The sequence below is a fragment of the Styela clava genome, chromosome 15 (genome assembly GCF_964204865.1).
Source record: "Styela clava chromosome 15, kaStyClav1.hap1.2, whole genome shotgun sequence".
Lineage (NCBI taxonomy): Eukaryota > Metazoa > Chordata > Ascidiacea > Stolidobranchia > Styelidae > Styela > Styela clava.
This window is the reverse complement of record NC_135264.1, coordinates 10,927,333-10,953,506: the sequence shown is the minus strand read 5'-3', so window position 1 is coordinate 10,953,506 and position 26,174 is coordinate 10,927,333. Positions and strand designations below refer to the sequence as shown.

The following is a 26,174-nucleotide window of genomic DNA, read 5'->3' as shown; positions in this document are numbered from 1 at the left end:
GGCCCAATTAGATGGGCCGTGGCCCCGGCCCATGGGTCGTAGAGGAGTCACCACCCCTGTAGTGTATTCAGCTATTGCAGTAGCAGTATTGTTCATTTGTTAGATTATTGTTACCGTTACTGATTATTTTACTTGCTGTCCTTAAATCAGGAAATGGGATTAGTGACCAGCCTTTTTTCTTTCATTCATTCATTCACTAGAAGCACTCACTTCCTGATTTCTACCGCTTTTTCCTTGTACTAAATTAATGTCGAAGATGTAGGGCAGTGTTTCAGGTCAATATACTGATATAGCTTGTAGCAATGTCTGCAATTAAAATTTTATTCATTAAAATACATACCTATGTTAATGCCTGTATGGAGTGTCGTAGTGCAGTATTGTAATCATCATTTAAGTCAAATATTTGACTAACTTCTCCTGGTCAAGCCAACTGCTTCTTGAGCCCCCAAGAAAATGTCCCTTTTCTGCTTTTCCAGTATTATGGAGACGAGTTCTAGACCTCGTTTGTTCATTACCGATTTGAGTAGTAGCGTTTGACCTTTTTGTCATTATCGACTAAAAGCCTATGAAATAAATGATTTTGAGTTAACGAGATTGCTGTTTTGTAGTATTTTGGATTGAGGATTTGTTCTGAGATTTTCAAAACAATCCTATTCTCAATTCAGGTCTTGTCTCTTTATTAGTTTCAAGTTTAATATCAACAGCTCTGTATGTTCACGAATTGTATTTATCTTCTGATCTTAGGAATTAGGAAATAATTATTGTCTTAATTAGCCTTTAATGGCTGCATTTTTTATCAGGTTTCTACCTGTGGTGTTGTGGCACGGTATGCTAAGCTTTAAGAATACGCTCATCACTGCACGTTTTATTACCCTGCGTGGATTCGCAGGTTCGAATCCCATGTGGGGATAATTATATTTGATTGCTGGACTCCTCGCCACCCCAGAAAATCTGAAAACAAATGACTGGCTAACTAATCCTATACCAGACATGGACTGGTGACAAGACGCTGTGGTTTGCTATACTACCATATGATTAATCCATCTGATATTCTTTCCTTTTCCCCCGGGATAAATATGTAAATCCTATCCTAACAAGTATGGGGTACAATAGCGTAGTAGATAATACATTGACTCAATCAAGTGTGCATCCCAGACTTCAATCGCAGCACACTGTTTGAATGAGCCCACCGAATTATCTAGGATATACAAAAATTTATAGCTGATTCCTCAGTTGGAAGTTCTGGTCCCTCCAGCTAATTAGTTTTCACTATTTTATGTGACTGCTAGAATAGCACCCATAATTAAGAAAGGTCCTTAATGTCTATCACCATATTAAATTTTTGGATTTGTAGTTTAGGCTTCATCTTTCCAAACTTATCATTTGTTCTTGGTATTCTATGTTATTGTTAGTTGGTTTCAGTCTGCTTTTTTTCTTTTTTCAGTTTTAAATTACTTAGACAATCCTGAACCGTCATTCAATGATTTCCTCAGTTGCTATATTTGACAGCTATATGTTCGTTACATGATGTTCAAGATACATTGACAAGATTTTGAAGACCAAGTCAGCTGTGATCTACCATCTCTATGAATGTAAAAATGGATAATAAGGTAAAAACTTTTTTCAATCTTTTTATTATGGATATTAGTATGGTATTGTACGAGAGGTGTTCATTGATAATTCATAAACTGAAATCAGGAAACACTGTTATGGCTACATAGGAATTGAATTATTAAAGAGGGCATTATCAACTGTGTAAACCGACCAGCGGTTAAGTGAACCACCCTACAACAGCGGGTAGTCTAGCAATCCTTTCGTGCATGATGCTTTACCCCTGTTTACCATGAGGTCAAAACCTGTGGGGATATTTTCGTGTGAGAGAATTGCTGGACTCCTCGCCACCACATGGTGGTTCATATAACTGCTGGTCATTTACGACTGTATCCACCATCAAGTCCATGCATCTGAAACAAAAAGATAAACCCATAAACGACATAGACTGGTAATCAAATTAGAAGCCAAGTTTTTTCATATGATTAAGCCATCTTAATGGCTTTCCTCTCCCACAAGATAAATTTGGAAAACTTATCCTAAATGAAAGTATTCAATTAAGTGCAATGGAACATCTCTTATCTTGTAAATCCAGATATTTATCTACTGAATTATTTTTTTGATATACGAATATCCGTTCAATAACTACCATCACTTCCCCATTTGTAACTTTTATAGGCCTATGTGTTCAATTTTACCTTAAATGATTTTTAGCCTTATTGGCATTCTTTTTACTTTAAACCAGTATTGAAATTGAATATGTCATGGGTCTATTGTTTGCATAAGTTGAACGCAATGTAAAATCATTCCATTACTAATACCTTAATAAGAAAATTCAGTTTCTTTAGCAGCTGTAATGCTTTTATATATACTTTCTCAAATATTAATATGACTACTATACCATATGAGTATAACTTCAAATGTTTTCTATGTGGGTAGATTTATAATCAATCATGTCTAGTGAAGGATATGATATTGGGAGAAAAAAATATCATTATCTTAGATACAATGCATGATATGAGCATATCAATTTCAAATGTCGTTTCTAGTATTTATAAGTATTAAAATTAATGCTGTTTGATAATTTGCATATTATGTATATTTGATTTGATTGTTGTTGATAGATATTAATAAGATTATAATGAAGGGAGTTAGGAATTTACTAGTACATGAAATGTTATAATACTCCTGTATAAGTTCATTTTCATTACAATTTATACAGATGATGTCACTTTTAGAAGTTGTTTTACAGTTTCTCTCTTCTATACACAATAATTTGAATGTGTGAGTCAACTCCATATGTAATTTTTCCTAAATCTATGAATCAATGAACAGATATATCTACTTTTTCAACTTTTTATTTTATTTGCAACACTCTAGTATTCTACTTTTTAAATTTTTTTATTTTTATAAATAATTGTGGTAATTATTGTGTAATTTGAATTGATTGTGAATACACAATTGAATGTTTTCTGCATTGAGTCGAGCTGGGTTACCTCATCCATGAAATATAGGAACCCATTGATAATGCTTATCTCAGTCAAAATGGTTCATGGTTGTTTATCTATGGGACATGCTTGACTGAATTAAATTTTCAAAATGTTTTGAATTTCTATTATATGACCTATATAGAACATTTCCAAATTAATTAAGACCATGCATAACACGATTAATTGATGCAAAGTTGTCTTGATCAATTAATTTTAATTTAGCTGGACCGGAAGTATAAGCATTTGAATAAAGTATGGGGGATTCCATATCTGGAGATCAAAAAGTTATTGAAAACTATAAATAGATAGCGTGTGGATATGCTTGCCATATATATGACATGTTTATATGGAATTTTTTAGAAATTGCATTTCCTAAGGTCATTAAGGAGATATTTTGTATTTATAATGCTTCATTAAAAATGGGAAATTTCTTATATGCATTGAACTTGTGATGTTTTTAAAAGCTAACCTCTTGGAATGCCAGGTGAAATCTCTCTCCGCTTTAATAACAATGCCTGACCAAAATTAACCAAGTTGCGTTGTGCATTACTTGTGTCTAGACGTGTACTTCAATGACCCACAGCGCATATTTTTTATGTATCTTATCTCTGTATTTCTGGAAAGTCATTTTAGAAATTTACCAGTAGAATGAAAAATTGAAAATTGCATTGCCCTTTCCTAGTTGCCTTGATATTAGTGCATTTATAATAATAATATATGACCTGACCTGACGTTTGAAATGATAGAGTGAAAACCGAAAATAAGAACGATTAATGACTTTTATACGTTTTGTTCCTCTTAGTATTTGTGACAAATTTATTTTGTTAAAGAAATATTTGTTTTTGGTAATTTAAAGATGAAAATATTCAATATTCTTATTATTTAGAATTATATCTTTCAATCAATTTCGGTTTGAATATCTTGAATAAATTTATTTAAAAAACAAAAGAAAACATAGATTCTCTTTTAATTATCTATACATCCATAGTAATCTTCTCATTTTATTATACACCCAATAAAGCACCCAATAGTTCCAACGAAACAAAAACTGTAAGATTGGATAAAACCGGCTTCGGCTTATGTGGATAGATTCGGCGAAACATTCGCGTGGCGCATTTGTCACGGGTAAAGTGTCGGTCTTTACTTTAGCGCCCACAGCATCGCGGTCTATGCGAATTTCAGTACCGGTGCTGATTATAATTATTTGTCAAATATTACCACAGCCTAGTTCAATATTGCTTTTCTCTTAGCGATTACCGATATCTACCTTCTATTTGTGTGTGTTTTATCTCATTACCGGGAGTTAAACATGGCTAATGATCAAACCTGATGTTGACATTGACGCATTCTTTAAAGTAGGTCAGGTCATTGACATACACCCCAAGGACCATACATCCATCCTTTATTGTAACTGCAGAATAGGCAAGGTGCGTGATATTTCGGCGATATTTATATATATATTAACACCATAAGTGCAATAAACCACAATCAATGCGCGATAAAATTCTTCGGTAGAAGTTACCACCAGTCAAGTTTTCGACAGAAATTAAAAAAAAAATTTCATTTTTTTCACTTTTTTTTCATTCACTTTTTACTATTTTTTTTTTTTAATTTTTGTTGTATTCATTTGGTTAGCACATAAACTGAATTAAAGTTGAAATTTTCAACTTTGAGTTATATTTCTTGGATCCTCGAAATCTAAGTCGTGGGGAATATTTCGCAAATTGTCAAAGTTAGACTTAACGTATTAATCTATGTAACAGGCCACCACTTCGCGCTCTCGCTTCTTACTTTTCTTTACGAACTTTGTCACATATTCAAATTCGAGATTGTTTACAATTTCGCTAATCTGAAGATAAGAAAATATCTTGTGTCTGTCTTCCCGCCGCGAGGTATTCTGTACTATGTTTATAATAATATTATAATTGAGTTTCTTGTCATGTTCAAATCCAAACCTGAACCGCATCCCATCGGTGTATATATGTATACAAACAAAACGGGTAATCAAATAAACTTTTAGGGACTTCATTGTTTTTTATATTTCTAACCCTTCTCTCGGATCCCGACGAATACGTGCAATTTTGCATATTTGTTTAGAAGAGTTCACGCAAATTGGTTTTTAGGCGCGTCATGAGTTTATATCGAAATACTTTCCCGTTCCCGAGATCTTTATCAGTGAATTGCATGAAAGTTCGTATCAACTTATGAGTGATTTGCATTTTTATAGTTATTTCCGTGCTGTGTAAAGAGGTGGAAATGACAGGATTAAGATCCAGCAAGGTTACTAGAAATTTGTGTATTAAAATACTTTATGGGTGAAGTGGAAAACATACCATTGTATATGTTTAGGTGAATAGGATTTGACGCCATGGGGAGTGGTGACCCATCTGTACCCGCTGTTAACGGCTTTAGTGAGGCGCAGTATTTTGCTGAGAATATATTTCGATATTATGATCATATTCAGAATGTTACATGGCATGCTATCTTCTTTCAAAACTGTTTTAAGGTATAAAATTTACTTGGAAATCGCTCACAGGGTCTGTGCAAAGAGCAGTAATGTAGCGCGAAAATTTTTACTTCAAATTTAGTGATAGTAGGTTGGGCGTGTACTACTGGAGTAAACTTTGAAACCAGGATTCATCAAAAATAGGTGATGTTTTATCCAAAAATGTCTAATCGATATCTAGTCGATAACTATGTGTGTTGAATTTTGTCACAAAGCCACAGCGACACCACGCTTCCCAAACGCACTCGCCTGTTCTATCTTTCTATTTCCAAAATTCAGAAGAAGACAATTTTCTATTGTATGAAAAATATGACGAATAGAAAAATGATATCAACACATTTACGTATGATTTATCAATTTCATCTCTTTAACAGCTGGAATACATGCATACGCATGCAATACACGGTTGGGTAGATGTAAGGATACCGTAGTTGTGTTACGATATTTGCATATATCTAATCCGCTTTGTAATGTATAACCATGTTTTCATTTTTAACGAACATCTGTTTGGGGAGTCTAAGAGTATATATGGCATATCCTGCAATATTCAAAAATTTTCTGCCCTACGATTTGATAGGTATTTTAATATTTAGAAAAACAACGATCTCAATTGTTGCGAAATATCATTTTACAATAGCATTAATTTCAAATTCCATTCGAATTAAATTCTTCAATTTGGTAAACTCAAAAACAAAATTGTGGTTGCCATGCAAACAAAACTCCTTCTTCTGGAAAATTGTTCCTGTAAAGCATTTGAAAAAAAAAAATTGAAAATTAGTTGCCAGAATAAAAAACGAGAGAGGAATTTTCGAATGCGCGGTACCGTATGGCTTTAGCTGCCTGAGTACTGATTTGCTCAAAAGATAGACGGACAAGCGCGACGGAATATAGGTGTTCCCCATTTCTCATAAAAAATGTTCCCATGAAATAAAATAAAACAGTAAAATTTGGAGTGAAATATCGGACTACATGGGACTCGGAGAAAATTAAAATAAAATAATAAAAGCAATAATCTCTTAGCTTAGTCAATTCAATAATGTTTTTAAAACGGAAACTATTGAGAAAAAGGTGATTTTTCTCTAACTACAACAAGAAAAACCCTGTGCCTAATGAATCGATCAAACACATATAATGTATACCGCATTGGTTTTGATAATTATGGTGACACGGAAACCAAATGAAACAATCCAGAGGTTCACGAACAATTAAGAGCACTCACTGTAAAAAGAATTTTACAAACTATAAATAGATATATAAAAGCAAAGTCATTACTGGTAAACCTTAATGCTTTTTAAAGGGTTGCGATTTTTAAGTGACAAACGTAATATGTATTTGAGTATAGTTAATCAATTCACATATGATAATATCAGATCTGAATATAAACTTATGGAACCCATGGACTGTACTGGCGACAAATAAGGAGCAAGATACTTTTTTTTCACTTGAATGCAATTTGACATTGAAAATATGAAATTTGATTTGGTTGTGGTCCGAGCTATTTTATTGAGTGGTTCGATTAAACTTATTTCAGTATAATAATATTGCATCTTTCTTTTCATTTGATTCATGTCTATTTATATTTTCTATAAATACTGCATTGCAATTTCCAATATGCACAGGACGTGCGACATTATTTGCGAGCATGATTCTGTTAGATGCGTGTTGTGTTCTTTTATGTTGGTAGATTTATTTCATTCTCGAACATTTTCAATATTCTATAATTACGTAAGTATATACATTTTCCAATCCCATCCTTTGTAGAGTAGCCAGAAGATTTATCAAGCATCTTACCGGGGATACCGGGTAACTATGTACAGCGAGATTTAAGCTCCTGCTCCTCTTCCATGAAGTGCACTCGCCAATTTGTCACAATCTGTCCTGGTTACTGAAACCCCTAACAACCACAAGTGAATTGAACCAATTTAAGGAAACACCTATTTTTACACCCAATCAGAATTACTCTTATTTATAGTAAATTAGAGGTAAATTAGAATTTCAGTGGTATCTATCCCATTGATAAATCTATGCCGCTCTTGTGAACAGCGATACTGTGAAATATGTCACTCTTATAGAACACTTTCTCTCAATTTTTAGTTAGGGATCGGGACCTTGCTCTGCGCGAACGTGTAACAAAAAAGCAGTTATTCGCGGGAGAAATGAAAAACGTATTTGTCTCGGTAGCCAAGGGTCTTTTCATAGGAAGTTGCCAAACCCCAAAATCGTTGGAATTTTAAGGTCCATTCGTAATCCATTATACGTGAACGTTCCAGTAAAGACAAATAATGATATAATGCTTTCTTTGTAGCGTAGTTAGAGCGTAACCACCTCCATTTAACGCTACTATTTTCCAATGCTTTTGTCAACGCAAATCGGACATTGGAATGGTGTTTGTCCGTTGTGTAGATATAGATATATGATACTGCGCACGAATCACCGATACGACTTTGAAAAGAATGAACGATGCTTTATTCCTTTGTCGTTTTGATTATAAAAAGGCAACACGATCCCACTCTGGAAATTTTCGTAGTAAAGTCTTTTGTGTTTTTTTTTTATTTCTAATGGAAAATAGGCCCCCATCACGTCGTATACTCTCAATTGTTTGTGGGAAGTTAAAACATACAATATGGTCATTCATGTTTAACGGACCGTGATGGGACGCGCCATTGAGCCGATCGCTTCATGGTCCATGCTTTCGTTACCACCTTGTATTTGCTTATACAAAATTACGCAAGCAAACTAAACGAAGTAGTAGTATTATACGTAAATCATTCACTGACGCAGTCAGGGAAAGCGAGATCAACGCAACCCCGTATTATATTTGTCAGTTAAAGTTTCTTTCAATATTCAACTTGTGGCCGAAAAAATTCGAAATTTTCTATAGGCGTTTAACGGCGGATTACAGTCTACACCAGTGTGTGGGAATACGCTGGTAAGCAATTATATGCAAATTTTTTATGACTTGAGGGTATTTGCGTGTTTTTAACTTACGTTGTCTTTATATATTTAAATGTATTTGCATATATATCTGATCTTTTGTTCGGACGATGTTATGATTTCCAAAATCAATGGTTTATAGCGAAAGAGGGTTTGAGTTTCGTAATTTCGGTCAAGGGCAAAATACATATTATTTTGTGGCGATACTTATGGAATTGTAATGTTATTATATAGGAAAGACTTAATTCTGGTAGTCATGGTAATTTAAAGTAGACATAAAAGCCGCTGCGTCTTCGGAATGATACTCATCGAATTTTTGTTTCCATTGGTTATCAAGAAGTTATTAGAAAATTTAAATCGAAAATGAAGTTGTCGTCGTGGCGACAAAGTGACACGCATACAGGATAATCGCTCTTCACAATTGTAATATATTAAGCGTTAGAAATGTGCGTAACATGTATATTTGTACGTATCCATACAGTATTTGTATCATATTTCAAGAGTGAATTTCCGATATTTTTTTTTTGTAATGGAATAATAAAAAATGATATTGCCGCTGTTCGCTATATAAAAAAGAATTAACGTAATATACTATAGCGCGTGCCTGAGAGAGCATTTCGTTCGGCCGTATTTGTTCATGTAAATGTACCTGAAAACAAAATAACTGGCAAACTAATCCCATGCCCGACATGTAATGGCAACCGGACGAGAGGCCGTGCTTCGCTATATGATTAGGTCGTTCTATCGGCTTTCCTCTCTCAGGAATAAATATGTAAATCTTGAATGTTGCTGAAATAGAATTTGGCTTCATGAGAGCAGTGTACAATTACATATTATAAATGACATGTCAATTTTTGTTGAAGTTGTCACGAAAGTCGGGTCTTAAGTCTCGATTTTGAGCAATTAATCGTAGGTAATTGAAAACAGTAATCCTTTTTATAAAATGGTAAATAAAATTTAATTGTTAAATTCGAAAAATTTATGTATTTCCCAAGACAAGTGTGGTTATGTATAACCGTTGACATTAGTTCGTCTTTGTCCTGACCATTCAAAAAACTTGGAATATATTATGGCTGAAATCACCGATAAATTTTTTTTCTCTAGTTTTCAGTTTACATGCCAAGCTTGGAGACAGAAGGCGGCAAACTGGCGGCACAGAGAGCCATGCATTCGCAGTATGTATTACAGCTGCTGCAGTTACAGAGAAGAGCGGGATTTCTTTGTGACATCACAGTCAATATTCAGGAGAAATCGTTCAAGGCACACAAACCTCTATTGGCCGCGTGTAGTTTGTATTTCAGGTGAGTAACAAGCAATGATAAATTCATTTTCTGTTGTTCATTAACGAAAAGACTTACTTCATATAAACTCTGTATTGTGAAATAATTCGGTTGCCATGTTAATAAATAACCTTGACTATTTTGCCTCGGCATTTATTACTTTGGAAATGTGATGTGGCCTTTTTCTCTAGTTTCCATGATCTAGTGTTTTCAAGCGATACACACTGATAAAATGAAAGTATCTTCACTATATTGATCATACGCCATTAATAAAATGCTATTTGACAATAGCTTGTGTTTAGAATATCAACTTGACATTTGTTTGGATAGGTGATTCTCATTACTTTTTTTGAATTTGGAGTTCATCTTTCTCCTTACGTTTTTTATATGATATGGTTGCCCATTGAACAATTGTATGATTTCATAACCATGAAAATGACCCTATTTTAGTCTAATATTCAAAAGCTATTTTCAGTTCTCATCAGCATTTTATGCTACAGTATATGCTTTCAAATTCCTTATGTATGGTTCATTTCCTTTGTCGAATGCATTAACAAATTTTTATATTGGTTCAAAATCGTTGAAGCATATAGGACTAGCCTTTTACCTGAGTTACCATGTTATCATCTCTATTCTGTGGTTTCCTGCTATGCACCTTGACAGAATAGATCATTTCAAAAATGTTTTTTAAAATATTCGATATTGGAACGTACAATTTAACTGTGACTCATCCCTGATATTTAAATATATTTAATAAACAGGAAAAAAGCTCAGATTACGTTTGAATTGTTTGAACAATTTTATACTAAAAGATCTTTTTTGAACCTCATGATTTTTGCCTTGAATCTGGCTTTTGCCAAATATGAATTTTTTGATAAAATGAACCAACATTTCGTATGAATATTTAATGATATGATTATAATAAAAAATGGTGTAAAAAAAGTGTAATGTGTTATTTAACTGGACTCACAGAATTGAATTCATCTATCCTTATCCTCATTAAAGTTAACTCAAAGAAGCTATATTCTTAGGACTACATTTAGTAAATCATTACCTAGAAAATGAAACAGTTTGCAAATAGCATTCCCTTTAGTTTTACATTTACATACTCAACAATTGTAGCTTACATTTGTTAATGATCAACCTGGGTCAACAGCATAAGTACATATTTACTGCTTTTGTGACTTCCTTTTTTATGATTATATTTTAATACTTTACGTCCTATGTCATTGAATAAATCTTAATGACATTTTTAACGGTTTACACTGTGTATACACAATGGTATGCAAAAAAACGGATGATAAATTATCTATGTGTCACCCTGTTTTTGGATTATTAAGATTCTTATAATATTGGTAATCACTCGAATATTTGTTCTCTCTCAGAGTGGTTATTACATATGTGTTGAGTGAGGCCTCAGAACAGATTTAAACAAATTATGGGTTATTGTAACAGTTAGTCGAGTACTTAAAAAGTGGAGAAGTTAAGAATATGAACACTCATAGTCATATGCTAAGAAAAAAAACTCATTTTCAAATCAACAACCCAAAAATTCAAGTAAAAAGAGGAATTTTATACAGCCTTGTCATAAAACTTTTTGCTTTTTGGTGCTTTTCAATATTAATATAATGTTGGCTATCATGGTAGCATGTTTTATTACCTATTATGGGATATTTTATTTAAACTCGTCATCTCATTGTTTTGAATTGTTCAATAAAGCTGCCAATATGCCATCAATCAGAATATATATTGGTATTTCATTTACGGTAATTGATATATGCTTTATGAGTTTACCAACATGTTTTTATAAAGGTTTGGACTTGCACAACGTTAGACACATTTAATATTGTGAAGACCCCTTGGCACCACTCACTACATAGTGTTGTACAATTTTAATCAACTAATATTGCATTGCAGAGCACTTTTCGCTGATTCTGAAAATGCAAAGACCTCAACTTTAAACTTTGAGAAACTGTCACCCAGCGGATTTGAAGTTCTTCTTGATTACATTTATTCTGGCAGCCTCGCAATTACATCTGAGAACAGTGATCAGGTCTTATATGCAGCAAACTGTCTCCAGGTATACATATCAAAACTCAACCTGCGAAATGGCTCTTTAATTGCAGAAAATTTGTTTCATCATTTTATAATAATCTGAAGTAAAAATAACTGATTCAATTTTTTCCGCGTTTTTTCCCATCCCCTAATAGCATTGGCAATGATTTTAAGACCAGTGGTTCTCAAACCTTTCAAAGATCCTATATTTGTTTCCCTCTGTTCTTAAATAAAGATACTCAACCTCACACTTACACTTACAAGGTTTTCTACCAGTTATTTTGTTCGCCATGTTTATTAATACAGAGCCAACACAAAAAATAGAAGAATAAATGCATTACAGACAAAAAATATCACAGTCCATTTACTCCGAATTAATCAAGCCATCACAAACGTTATCTAGTAAAAATCTATGTTTGCAGCCTCCCAGAGACCCGTTCGCGGCCCTCTAGGTAGGCCAAGAACCCAGTTTAAGAAACTCTCGACTCAAACAGTCTTCAAATGATGGAAATTTGACTCAGTTGACTTTTGAGGCATGAGGTATAAAGGATCACCAATTACTTGGCTTAATGCCACTGTCCGAGTATGATGTATGCTCTTCACCTCTCATTGTGTATTAGATACTGTACTTTGATAAGTAAGGTGGAAATCCCTTGATATTTGCTCAGTTGACATAAAAGTGTCTTCATAAAGAATGCACACCCATATTGTCAGTGAAAATATGAATAGCTATTTGCACTGTGAATATTTTCCATAACTGCAGAAGTTTGAACACCAAGGGCTTCGTATTGTATATAATTATAGACTAATGTTCTGAAATAAAAAATGTTCAGTAGCCTATATATATATGTATACGATCGAGTTTTTGGCTGAAAGTGTAAAAAAGTTTTTGTATCAAAATTTAATTAAAAGAAAAGTTAAACGTTCATTTTCTATATTTTCCTGTTTTGCAGATGACTAATGTTGTTGAAACCTGCCTCAACTTTATACGTTCTTCATTCCAAGTTTCAGCAGGAGGGCCAGGGAATCATCCAGGCCTAGGTGGCCAAGAATTACATCCAAGAGTTGATAGTACTGCTAGTACTATTGGACCGCATGTTACTGGTAATGAAAAGGTATGTTGAACATCTTAACCTGTACCCAGTTGCATGGTAAATTCTCTAGAAAGAGTTGTTGTACACAGCACAATAGTCTTTTACTATTTCACCAAGGTTATTATATTGAATTATGGCTGCTACTGAAAAAAATGGAGGAGCACAAATATAAATCGGTTGCCTAAAAAACCTATATGGTTGTACAATTTTTCAAACAGCATCGATATTGGGTTGAAATAATTTTTCCAAGAGAAGAAACAAAAAAAAAGATAAGGCTAATAACAGCCTCATGGGAGACTTGACTTGCGAGCTAATATATATAGGTGCTAAACTTATTAAGTATGTGGATTCAGTGTGTGTTCAAGGTGTTTCCAGTTCTTCCAAACTATAGTAATTCCATTCCTATGATGGATGCTTATTCAGAACCTTATTCAGAGTGACAGGTATATAAATACGTCATGCTGTTGAGGATTTCTAGATGCAGAAAATATTTATTGAAATTGAAGAATCAATTCTGATGAACAATAATCCTATAAGCTATAATTGAAATGAAAAATGAATTTGCATACATGTGATTAAATTTGCATAGCTGTCAAATTAACTCAAAAATGTGAACCGCCTGGCATGATTCAGTTTTGGTTTTACAATTATGGTGGTTTGTGGTTATATAGTATTTTAATAACACCACATTATCTTTTCCAAAAGATAAGTGGACATGAGAAAATGCTGGAAGCAGCTTACCAAAAACAGCTGTTTTTAATCTTTGGTCATTAGTTATGAATTAATTGCTTTTATTTGAATACACATTTGGGCAGCAGTACATAAAATTTCAGGGAAAATTAAGCACACTAGGCATATGCCTCAAAACATACTGCTGTGTTGATAGGCATTTGATTAAAATTGATTTTTTGCCTCAAATTTTAATGTCTGAAATAATTTTTGTAGAGGAGGACTCTTAATTTTAGAATAATGTAGGTACTAATTGATTCGTGTTAAATTTTTCACCTTCGGGTAATATTTTATACCATGTTTTTATGTTGATGTCCAATCATTTTCAAAGAAGCATCTAGGCAAATTCTGGGAGTTGTTAGCGACTTACTTGAGATTGTCAAAATTATGAAGTATTGAAGCTTTATTACTATAAAAGCGATTAAAAGTTGGCTGAAGCCTGCAGCTCAGTAAATTTACATATCAAATTATTGATTTTTAATTAAAATGAAGCGCATTAGAAAGGCTGTGTCAGAAATAATAATTAATCACACATTTTAGTAACTCTGCAGTAAAGACGGCATTTATCACCTTTTTGAAAATTTCTTTTCTAAATCAAGTCAGGGATGGGGAGCTGGTTGAAATTATAATGGCTCTGGATCCAGCTATGGTCACAGTACATATATTCAACCTGTGGCTCCAGCTTTATTTTTTCCCATGTTGGCTTCATAACCATTGATGTTTTTGATATGACTTCTACTACCATGATACATCAGCCAAATGCGATGCAAGGTTTCAAATTTTAAAATTGAATTTTCAAATTAGTAATGAAAATGAATTAAAAATAATTTGGGCTGGGAAAAATGATATTGTTTGATGCTGGAGCCACTTCTGATAGCTACAAACAAAACGTCTACGGTTTGGCTCCCCAGGGCTGTATCGAATATAACTACAACTATCGAACTACTACTATTAAGTTCATTTATACATCTTTGTATATACCTCTTTATAAATTTATGAAAAAAGGGTACAACTAACTATTGTACTCTATCTGTCATATTCAACTATATACTCACTGTTATTATGGGTACTCTTTCACACAAGAAGAATAAATTCAATTCTATTTCTCTATTAATGATTAGGAATCTATGACCGTTGGAACATCATGCATTCAGTCTATGGCACACCCACAGAAGACAACAGTTCAATATACTCATTCTGATCAGAGACCAACTTCGCAGCAATTAACTTATCCATCTGGTGCTACACCAAACTACCCTCCTCCAACTTACGAGAAATCAGATCAACTTAAGATTCCTCCAAGTATGTTGGCAGAATATATCAAATTTGTTACAGATGTATTATATTCTGTAAAATAGCGTAAATAATAAAATTCTTCATTGATATATTCAATACAAATCATTCGTGTATAATTTCTGATGCCATAACTTATAGGGATATTCTCGTTAGGTCGAAGACTCAGGCTCTTGACCCGGTACTCTTGAAGTATGCATAACAAGATGGCAGACACTAGGATGCAGTATGTGTACCAGATTATGGTCAGGCCATAATTTTAGATACGAATACTTTGGGGAGTCACTTGGCTAGTCCCCGAACTCGTAAAAGAACTAAAATGAGGAAAATTGGAATAAAATTATGGCCCAACCCAGGACACATACTACGTTCCGGTGTCCGCCATCTTGGTACACATACTTCAGGAGAACCCTTGACCCTCTATTTATTTTGTAAATTCCTAAATTACTAGGCCGCAAGAAATCATAAAATGAGCAAGCATGTAACAACTACTATCGCTAATTTTTCCCAATAAACGACATAATTATTCTTAGTTTGCACTTTGGTTTGTCACTCTGAAAAGCGAAGTTTTTGTCCAATGAAATTTTTCAAGCACAATCTGTTTTATCTAGGGCCAAAACAACTAAACTATTTTCCTAATGAACACAGTTTTACTATAATCCTAAGAAATTAACTAATTGTATAATAAATGATGAACACAACTTTCAGCTATGCAACCTATCATCCACGGACCTCATCAAAGTGTTAGTATTACTCACACTCCAATTCCACCTCAACCTCCTCTGACCAACCCAACATCCGAAGCTCTCACAGTGTTGATGCCCTACCTTGTAGCAAAAAATGCCCGTAGACCTACTCTCAATGAGGTTCGTCAACTCTTGTTGACGAAAACTACTCAACCGGAGAATGCAGAGAGATTTACACTTAAACAACCTCCTCCTGCACTGATTCCTGTTGGGGAAACGCAAGAGAAAGGCGTGCCGGTTCCCACCGCCAATAGCAAGTTAGTAGCTTAATTAGTCAAACTTTGTGATATGGCAATGTCAAAATTTCAGTGCTTTATCATGTATAAGTAATTACATATATCAAAGTCACCTGACATTGAACTATTTACTATTCAAAAATTGATACCCATATTTGAGAAATTTGCTTGAATCAATTCAATATATGAGGAGTACAATTCCAAAGAGCAGAAAGTTGATTTACTGTATTTTCACTCTTATCTAAATTCAAGTGCAATATATTTGTATTTAATTTTATGATCAAAATGAATATATTTGGTGAACATTTTTTTTAAGTTACTTAATTAATTATCTTCACAAGTCAATGGTGAATTTTTTGATCAATTTCTCTTATTATATGATAATATTTTGGGGTAAGACTTGTATTAGACATAGAAATGTTAAATTATCTAAGATATCTATTCACAATTTTGTTTTACAGTTTGGTAACAGCAAGTCAGATAGTGGATCATAATCTCAGGCCTATAAGCATCCCAACACCAACACAGCCTTCAACAGTAAAACCTCAAACCCAGTCTGTACGTAACTTAAGTTTAAATAAATATATTCTAAAGATCCATTAGAAATAAATTTCAAAATGCCTTCGCTTTTGAATTTTCTATTCTAACATTCTCAGACATTATGGATAGAAGTTGATAGAACATAAATAAATAAATGCGTTTCTGATTGGTTATGGACTTGATTCTGAGTTATTGTAATACTCAAGGTAGAATAAAATTATAATATGATTTTGGCTTCCTCAACACTTTCTGTGCGGTGGGCACGTATACGTACCCACGACAAAACTCGCTAGATTGCGGCGGGTACGTTGATGTACTCCACTGTTTTATTTAGCAATCGGTCGCAAACTGTTGGTCTAGTTTTTCCGGGTTTTAGTTTATTGATAAGAAGTCTTCTTCGAGATTAACATAAGTGACGGTAAATCTCGCTTTCGTTTACCATGGGAATTTTATTTGCGGCCGAACGAGGGAGTGTTTTTGAAATTTATGCAAATTTCGGTGTTTTTTGGGTGGTAATAGAAGACATATTATCCCTTCCATCTACCAAAGTATTTTGAGTTAGATAACGAAATTGCTACAGCAATATTATGCTATTGTTTGCCAACCAAGAAGCGGTAACAGTAAAAGATTTAGCGAATATTTCATTTTTTTATCACGGTTTGAAGTTTCAACACCCAAGAAAAAAAATGCCTTTTTTCTATCCGGTTTGTGACTCAGACCACCCCTTTTGAAAAAAAAATTTTTTTTAATCGCCAATTGCAAGCTCTTTAAATAAGCTTTCCAACGAGCCGTCAGCAGAGGATCATTACTTTTTCGTTAGTCTATCGATCAGTTGTGGGGGTACAAATGCATAAAGTCGGCATCGCAAATACGATTATTTAATAATCGCATGGAAAGGGTTAAGGTCTCTTAATTAATGAGGCAGTGTTCAATTTAATAGATTTACATTCGTCCGAATTCCTGCTCTGTATTTCGAATAATTTGTTATCATGAATTTATATATACATTTCACTTCTATCGAAACCCGAGTTTTCTTTACCTTTCTACAGCTAATGCAGAATCCACATGTTTCCACCGATGACGTCAACATAGCGAATCGGACCACTGCTCATACAGGTGCGTAAAAATTTCTTTTTCGGTAACACGCACCCGAACGAACTAGTGGGTAGACTCAAGTTTGAGTAGGAATGGTGGACTGTGGTATGCTTTAACATGAAGACTCAGCACAGTTATTAACTAGGACTTCAATTACAGACATGCAAAAGTATTTTTGGGGTTAATAAAAGGACTGGGTTAATATCATTAGACATTATACTACCTAGCATGGTGTACTGGGTTAAAGTGGTCACCTATAAATGTCTAGGTTTCAAACAAGATTTATTATCAAGATTTTGATAATAAATAGTGACTAATATGTTAACCATTAAGCTACGAAGGAAGACTTTTACACTAATAGAAATGATAATATTTATATTCCCTTGTGGATACTTTTGGCATGCACATATCTGCTATGCACATATATAGGGCATTGATCCCTAATATTATAAACATGTTCTCTATATTTAGCTCATAAAGCCGACATATTCATTGCAAATTGCCAGCAATATCAGTCTGGGAAAATTTACACGATTCAAATTCCAATCCCAACTTTGTTTTATCTCTGTTGAAATTCTGATTTTGATTACTGTTCAATTTTTTTGATTTATCCCACAGAGTTCGGAAATGTAACTCTTGCTACAAATCCAATATCAAGAAAATTATGCCATTCCTAGATTCCAGTGCATGTAATATAATTTGCATACACTGATTTGTTTTTCAGGTTGCACCTTCGATGTAAACAACCCTCATCTGATTTCTAAAGAGATGCAGCCATTCGTTTTGATCACCACTGATATTGTAAGTTTTTTCTATCTTTACTGTACTATGCATTTATCTACTTTCAAGTCTAATTTATTAGAAACCATTTACTTTTCAGGATTCAACTATATCTCAAACATCAATCAGACAACAAACGTCAGATATGCATGATGAAAGTAGTAAGGGTAGTGCATGGAGTGATGATAGATCAGTAGGAAATAATCATAAAGATGGGAATACTACTCATCTGTCTGGCACACCATGTTCAACCAATCTTACTATGGATAATTCCAGATCCACAACAGATCCTGCGGACTTGACCACACCGCGTTATATGGCATCATCCCCTGCCTCATTCAGCTCATCCCCCCGAATTGAGATATCTCCTATCTCTGCAGCATCTGATTCTCAAATTACTAGTGACCATTCCATCACCGCTAAAACCAGATGGACTCGTACACAGTCTCTGGACTTTACAAAAACCCCTTTGCAACATTCTTCATCTGCCAGCCCAAAAAATAAAACGAAATCTCACGACTTTCGCTCTGTTAGTTTGTCACCAAGGCTTTTCAATACAGAAAGTTACCATTCTGAGACATCATCCAAAGAACAGGAAAGCCAAAGCAAAGTTCCCGGCGATCATTCGGCTCTTATATCAATTGAACAAGCTACAAATGCAGTTGGTGCTCTGTTTGTTGGTGCCTCATCTGATAAAAGTAAAGAATCGTCATCATCTGTAAATTCCCCAGGTTGGTTTCATTTATTTTTGCGTGGGTGTGATTAATTGTCGAAACTTTCGACATAACTATGTTAGCATTAGCACCACAAGTTAAATTAAAACAAATTCGGTTGAATTAAAATTTAGGCGCTCCTAAAGTATGTGTACCAATAAGGAGGTACCGGTAACTAATTCTGTTCGCCTATTTTACATCAAGATGTGTAAAGGGACTAAAACCTATGGGCAGGGGGATATTCATTTGGCAAAGACATACAATCCCAGAACTCTTAATAGAGCTAAAATAAGGAAAATCGGAAAATTTTTGTTAATCGGTGAACAATTTTTTAAAAAACTTACTGTAAATTGAAATTATAAAGATAACTTGAAAGTCATACTTAAACAGTTATTCACTGGTTTCCCTATCGCAAGAACAATAGATATTAAGGGGGAAATTAGTACATGGTCATGTGTATCCTTTCTGGGAGTTAGTAAGTTTCCTATTCCTAGTCAAAAGCTTGCCACCCTGGCTTCGCTACGAATAAATTACACTATACTAACTAAATAGTAGTAGTAGACTACTTGCATCAAATTTCATAGATTAAGTAAGCAAAATTTCCAAACCGACAAATGTCATTTGAGTATAAACGGACGGATGGGAGAATATGATATTGATTATATTTGAATAGTTGCAGAAGGTTTAATCAATGTCAAGTTCAAATGACAGATAATGTTGCATTTTGTGGCTTGGTGATTATGTCTTCTGAAAGCGTGTGCATATCACGTTAAAATATGGACTTTTGAACTATTCACCATGATTAGGTGAATACTTAAAAGAATGAAAAGTAGCAATATTATTAAATAAACTTGATATTTGACTAACTTCATTGCATATTCTTTCAAAGATGAACCAAATGATGAAGAAGAAAGAAACTTGGTAATAGAAGAATCACAAGATGTGCCAGAAAATGAAGAAAAAGATACAGCAGAATGTGTTGGGATTGTGAGGAATACCACAAAGCAAGAAAATGATGAAGAATTGGGATTTCCAACTTCGTTTAGCGAAAAAATACAAAACGATGAGATCACAGTTAATCAAGATATCAATGAGACTGGTGATCGTGCAGAGACACAAAGAGTAAAAGCTGAATACCAATCAAGAACCTCGCCTCCTGCTGATGACTCTTTTTCTCTACTAGAGCATGAAGTTGCGGAATCCACAAGTTCAACAACTGCAAGTGTTGCTAACAGCAGTCGCACAGAAAGTGATAATGAAGATAATTTTGCTCTCGATCTTACCATGCCAAAAAGTTCTAAGCCACTGACAGTACAGCGCGCACCTCCTGTTCGTATTGTACCTGATAAACTCATAATGCACGGAGCCTCAAACAAATCTACAGATCCGAAAATGAGAGAGGCACTCGATGCCTTGGTAAGGATGCAGAATACCGTGAGCCCTGCTAATGTTATGCCACCACAATCCATTTTGGTTTCTCCAAATCAAGTTACTGAAGAAAAGTGAGTTTAGAAAATTTTGGTTTCTATTTATTTCTTTTTACAGTCACGGATACTGATATGTTATTCGTATTATTTTCTGCACAGTTCTATTATGGCTGGATTCTCAAGAAAACCAAGGCGATCTTCAGGAGGGCAAACGTGCCAATGGCCAGGGTGTGGCCGATTGTTTCGTCATCGAAATATTTATGAAGAGCATAGGAAACTTCATGAAATGGGTGTACCAGGTATGGCAATTTTACTTTATTCTTTTCCGACAAAACAAAGCAGTAGAGGGGCTTTTTGAGTGCTGACTCATTCTCAGCATCTCTCAACTCAGCATCTTGAATCTATTCTGTGTATTTTGATATGTATGAAAGTGAGCAGAACGCAAAATTCATGTAAGAGTGCAGGTACTGGAGGAATGATTTATAGACATTTCTGAAATGGCGCTCATGTTTCCAGTGATGCCTTTCCTAATTTGCCTAATCTTAAGCAAAAGGGTGAGCTCTCTTGAAATTGAGTCTCATTATTCTGATAAAATATTACTGATAGTCATACTGCGAGTTGAATAAAATTGCGCGAGTACTTTCTATTATTACAGACATATTTGAACTAGGCTTTAATAAAAAAACATGGTTCAAATATGTTTGTGGGTTCAGTGGTTAGGAAATACCGTAGTTATTGATTTGGATACTGGAAACCTGAGTATGAAAATTGAAAGTCCTGGGAATCTGGAGAAAACCGCAGAAACTTGAATATAGCTACATGAAAAGACTTGTCATTCAATAGTCCGATTTCGAGTGGGAGTAACGTCTACGTGACAAGCCACAATTTACCTGTTGGGTAATAATTAACTAAAACCGGAATTGTCTTCATTAATCAACAACCACCAGCAATTTATTGCGATTTGCAAAGTGTATATTACTTTATCAAGTGTTGTGGCAAGTTTATTTATAATCAGCCTTGGTTTATAACTAGGCTAGCACGACTCTACGTTCGGCGCATCGTGTTTAGCGTTAGATAGCACTTGCCAACGCACACGTGACTACCCCACGTACGATAGGTTCGCACCTGTCGGGGTTAATTATATGCGTTTGGATTACTTAACTTGAACTGCCAATCGTACATTCGTACGTCGAAGTTCATACATATGAAACAGTTAATTGGCTAACAAAACCCATATCCGACCTGTGTCTGTAAGCGAAGTAACAGGCTGTGGTTTATGATTAAGTTTTATTGGGATCACCTCTCATAAATATGAAAAAAAAAGGAATAATAAAAATTCACCTTGGCGTGGTTAATCTCCGCCTCAATTGAAACTCCTCCCTCTCCATTTTTTTTCTGAATTCGCGACTTTTTGTGCGTGTGATTGATGCGTCAAATCTGCAATAAAATGAATAACTAGTAATATATTAATATTGCAATGTTCATTACTTTCACAAGGGCGAGGTGATTTTTTAATGAGTAAAGGACCACAGTAAATGCGAATCCGCCAGAACGCGAAAGAGAGTTTGCGAGAAGGCATTACTCGCGGAGTCGCGCAACACATACATGATCGATCGGTCGCCATTTTATATTAAACAAATTAGGGTTAAGCGGGTTCAGCGTACGTGCATTTGTCAAGTTCATTTTTCATTCTGTAATGCAATTCAATATGGAATTTAGAGATGTAAAATATATTTTTTAAATTTTTCAATAAGCGGATTACGAGGAAACGAAAGGGGAATTACAAATTATCTATTAACTAACAACAGCGTTACTTTGTCTTTTCATACTGTGTGGGCGGTTCTTGTTTTTAATAGTATTTCGAATGGCAGTGTTAAAATTTCCCGCGCGATTACAGCGACAAGAATTCGTAATGAATGAGCACGTTCCACAAGGCCAACAACGGTATTTAGGTATTACATAGCATGATGTTGTTCTTGAAAAATGCAATACAACTGTTACGATTGTGGGAATTTTTTTTCCGACGTGACTAGGATTTTAGTCTCGACCATTACTTCCTCCACGTGCTACTTTTGAATGTATTGCTCGTCGCATGAGTTTCGCGAAGCGTTTACTTAAGCTTATCATTTTCACCTTACAAATTTTATATTATTTCAGTTGTTCGGTAATGGAGTATCTGCCGCCATTTTATGTACGGGACGTTAAACGTTTAAACTGTGATTTATAAAACTCATTACGGCAACCTTTGATACAATTTTACTAATAATAGTTCACCTACTACCGATTCTAGAAACTGTACAATTGCAACGTTCTACGGTATCGGTTCTGTGACAATAGTTACGCCTTGTTGCATAAATATATAAACATACCAAACTGGGAGTCTGAATGCTTGACAATATATCGAATGCGATCATACCCCCACCCCAGGAACACTGGCTAATCCAAACTATAAAGACAAGACACATAGCCAAATTAGTGAAAGCTACCGGGTACTAACCGTGAGGGGTAAAAAAAAAATAAGAAAACTTAAAATCCCCTGGCTTGACATCGGTAGAAGGTTATTAAAGTAAACTTAGCAAATACAAAATGACTGGTTCATTGCCATCGTGCTATAAATTAATCATTGTTAAATAAGGTGGACAATGAAGTATTTATACGAAATGCAGCTTACCTAAGCTATTTACGTACAATGCTCAACAAGGTATTACCCCAAACATTTTCTATTTTTTCTATTCTGGAATAAAATTTATGAATCCAAATGCAAGGTTATGTTTTCTTTTCGAGTGAAAGAAAGATTGCATATCTAAATTATTAAGGAAATTTATAATTAGGCATACGTACCACTTTGTCATGAAGTGTAGTTCCCGCGGTTTTCCGACTTGCAAATGTGGCGTTCTCCAATGTCAGGAAAACGACGAAATTCTCTGGTTATATTTTCACTATTGTTTCTTGCAACTAATTGAAGAATAAGTCGTACAATCTCTATGCCTTCTGTCGAACTACCTGACCTACCGTAGCCTGACTGAATATAAACTGAATAAAATAACCCGATCACTTGTCAAATAAAATGCGATCATCTCATAGGCGGATGAAAGTCTCGCTAACCGCTCCTCGACGAGCTTGAAAAGTGAGAGAGTGTTAAAAACGAGAGAAATGAAACCTTGGTTTCAAGCAAGGGGCTTTCCCTTCAGTGAAACCTTGACGCACGCTTTACGCACTTTCGGTTTTTTTAGTCCTTTTTTATTATTATTTTTCACGTATGCACTCGCTACCTGACCCGCGTAATTATTTTTTTTTATAAATTTTTATAAATCTATTAGACAGTTTTCTTGCAGAATCGCCAGTAGAGTGGTCAAGTTTCAGGCAAGTCAAATTCTGAAGTCAGATATTACGACAAAGTCGCTTTACTGTTATGGTGAACAGGCTGTTGACAAGCGGGTAGCAAATATGTATCAAAGGATTAGTAATTTAAATTAGAGTTTGTTGGATGAGTGCCCCCCTCAACAAATGAATTTTATATGCTAATCGATTGCATTTCATTAAAATAATGTATTTGCACACCGAGTATTATTATATAGGAGCTATTCCACTTTTAAGCTTTATATTGAAAACTTTGGGATATGATGATCAATACACAGAAAGTTACAGACAATATTGTAATAGTTTCCGACAAACCTTAATCTATAATCTTGATGTTCACCTATAATGTGTTGAAATGGCTCGCCAGTATGGATTTTGCAAGATATGCCCACACTCATATTACCAGGGGGAACACTGCACGATACAGGAGCTAGAACCAGCCTTTTTCTTTTCGGAGACCCATTAACCGACCGATAAGGCCGGTCCGAATTTAATTTTAGATTTTTATGTATTTTATTACTCAATAATAAAGGCGATAAAAATATATTATGTTTATCAATTCAATCGCATTAAATATTACCACACAAAGTGCAAAAGTATTGATCAGATCCTGTACACTGAATTTATCTTTGGTAAACTCTATTTTTCATATTCTTGCTGAATTTTCTTGTTTGAAAATTTTTGCACCACCTTTTAACGTCTCTAATTTTTTTTGAGAGATCAAGTTGCCTAGAAAGACTTTGCTAACCTATTAAACATGCGCGCAATACAAGCCAGTATCAGTTAAGCAATTAGGTTTTTTGTAGTAAATGTGACGAATGAATGGTTACTGGTATAAATTTTAAACTGGCCACCATTTTGAGTAAAAATCTTGATGCCAATCAATCGCAAGTCAAATTGGTTAGAAGCTGTCAATATTGGTCATGTTTCTGGGGTAAAATTTGGTCTTGGGAATTTTAGAAAACGTTTTCGAAAAAACTAAAGTCACAATGAAATCTTTTGCAGAATATAGTGGATTTTTAACAATTATTTTTTTATTTTGAAAATGCTCGTGGTTTTGTAATTTGAAAACACCTATTTGAAAGATTTTTTATCCGCCAATACAGTATTTGGCCGTATTGTTAAGGAAGCCCAAGCGTATTCAGGTATCCATGACACGCATGTACAATTACATTCACGATTTATTTCAACCTATCAGCGACCAATTGTGTTTCTATATTGTTTTTCAACGTGTGCGTATTCACATGAATAGAACATTTGTTACACCACTTTATTACCTGGACCACAGTTCAATAATATTATATTTGTTCCGCACTTGTCTAGTACAGTCAACAACTTCTCAAAAAAACTAGTATTCAAATTCGGTGTGCAAAACAACCGCGGCTCCCCAAACAATGTCGCTACATCGTATATTTTTACTGCCAAGTATGTTCCTGTAGTAAATGACCTTACCTGTTCATAGGACTAGCTTGATCTGTGATGTTGATTAATTATTATTCCTACCTTGAATAGTACCACATGTTAATTTGCGTACAAGTTCTGTTTCTGAAAACCCCAAATTGCCCTGGCGACGAATTCTATCCTCGCCCCTTACTTTTCTCCTGTTTTTTATGCAAACTATAGTCAAACTTTACCTCCACGACCTTTACGAGAATATAGTTTCTCCGTATTTCTTATATATATATACTATGCTTTCCTAGTGCCAAAATTAGATATGACTCATTACTGATATAGCACTGTTACCCATTGGAGCTGTATTCAGTTTCAATTTGGTTACTATCTACATGTGCCAGTTGACTTGAATCGCGTAGTTCTAAATACTTTTGGTTTCCACTCCTGTTATTGTAATTTTGGAACACTATATAACTGAATTAGTATCACTAGTTTTCCCCCCTTTGCGGTAGTGTACTGATTATTAAAGAAGGCGGTGGATTTTTACGGAAATTTTATTGGTCGACCTTGGCGGGTTTTTGCTATACCAAAAATAGACATTTTTGATACTATGCATGGTGTTTTTTATGGTTGTTCCAACCTTAATTGCGACTGATTCGAGTGTGTTATCACTTTGTAACCCAACCCTATTTGTTTCTTCGACGCAGACAGAGACAACAGTATGACAGCGTACACTTTGAAAATATTGCCCCGGCAGCGCGATAAACAAAACCGTTTGGCCGCGGACGACCCACTTACATACTCATTTGCATACTAGTTTTTAGGGTGCTATTGAAAAAGTCCACAATCCAAACATATGCCCACACCCACATTCCAAACTTGTGAGCGAATACGCACACTATAGTCCAAAAGAACACGCGGGGTTGGTATCTATACACGGCCGAAATTATAGT

General features: G+C 34.6%; 1 protein-coding gene and 1 long non-coding RNA gene across 3 annotated transcripts in view; one reads left to right on the top strand and one right to left on the bottom strand.

The window, feature by feature from the left end:
• Window positions 1-1,445: 1,445 nt before the first annotated feature.
• LOC120333766 (uncharacterized) overlaps window positions 1,446-26,174 on the top strand; it is a 41,384-nt gene continuing 16,655 nt past the window's right edge. The window contains exons 1-12 of one of the 2 annotated variants that reach the window (XM_039401126.2): window positions 1,446-1,610; window positions 9,586-9,782; window positions 11,679-11,841; window positions 12,770-12,931; window positions 14,761-14,941; window positions 15,641-15,935; window positions 16,376-16,472; window positions 17,504-17,570; window positions 18,274-18,350; window positions 18,430-19,060; window positions 19,932-20,544; window positions 20,629-20,768. In XM_039401126.2, coding sequence (XP_039257060.2) covers window positions 1,587-1,610; window positions 9,586-9,782; window positions 11,679-11,841; window positions 12,770-12,931; window positions 14,761-14,941; window positions 15,641-15,935; window positions 16,376-16,472; window positions 17,504-17,570; window positions 18,274-18,350; window positions 18,430-19,060; window positions 19,932-20,544; window positions 20,629-20,768 — 2,647 coding nt within the window. In that variant the 5' untranslated portion in view covers window positions 1,446-1,586. Of the gene's footprint in view, window positions 1,611-8,025; window positions 8,477-9,585; window positions 9,783-11,678; window positions 11,842-12,769; window positions 12,932-14,760; window positions 14,942-15,640; window positions 15,936-16,375; window positions 16,473-17,503; window positions 17,571-18,273; window positions 18,351-18,429; window positions 19,061-19,931; window positions 20,545-20,628; window positions 20,769-26,174 lie in introns of those variants that run through there. The other variant, XM_039401127.2, reaches the window with a different exon arrangement.
• On the bottom strand, window positions 18,889-25,828 carry LOC120333767 (uncharacterized). Its single transcript, XR_005568294.2, has 3 exons — window positions 23,311-25,828; window positions 21,811-21,906; window positions 18,889-19,018 (listed from the first exon to the last, which is right to left on the bottom strand). It is a non-coding gene; the product is annotated as an uncharacterized LOC120333767 (long non-coding RNA).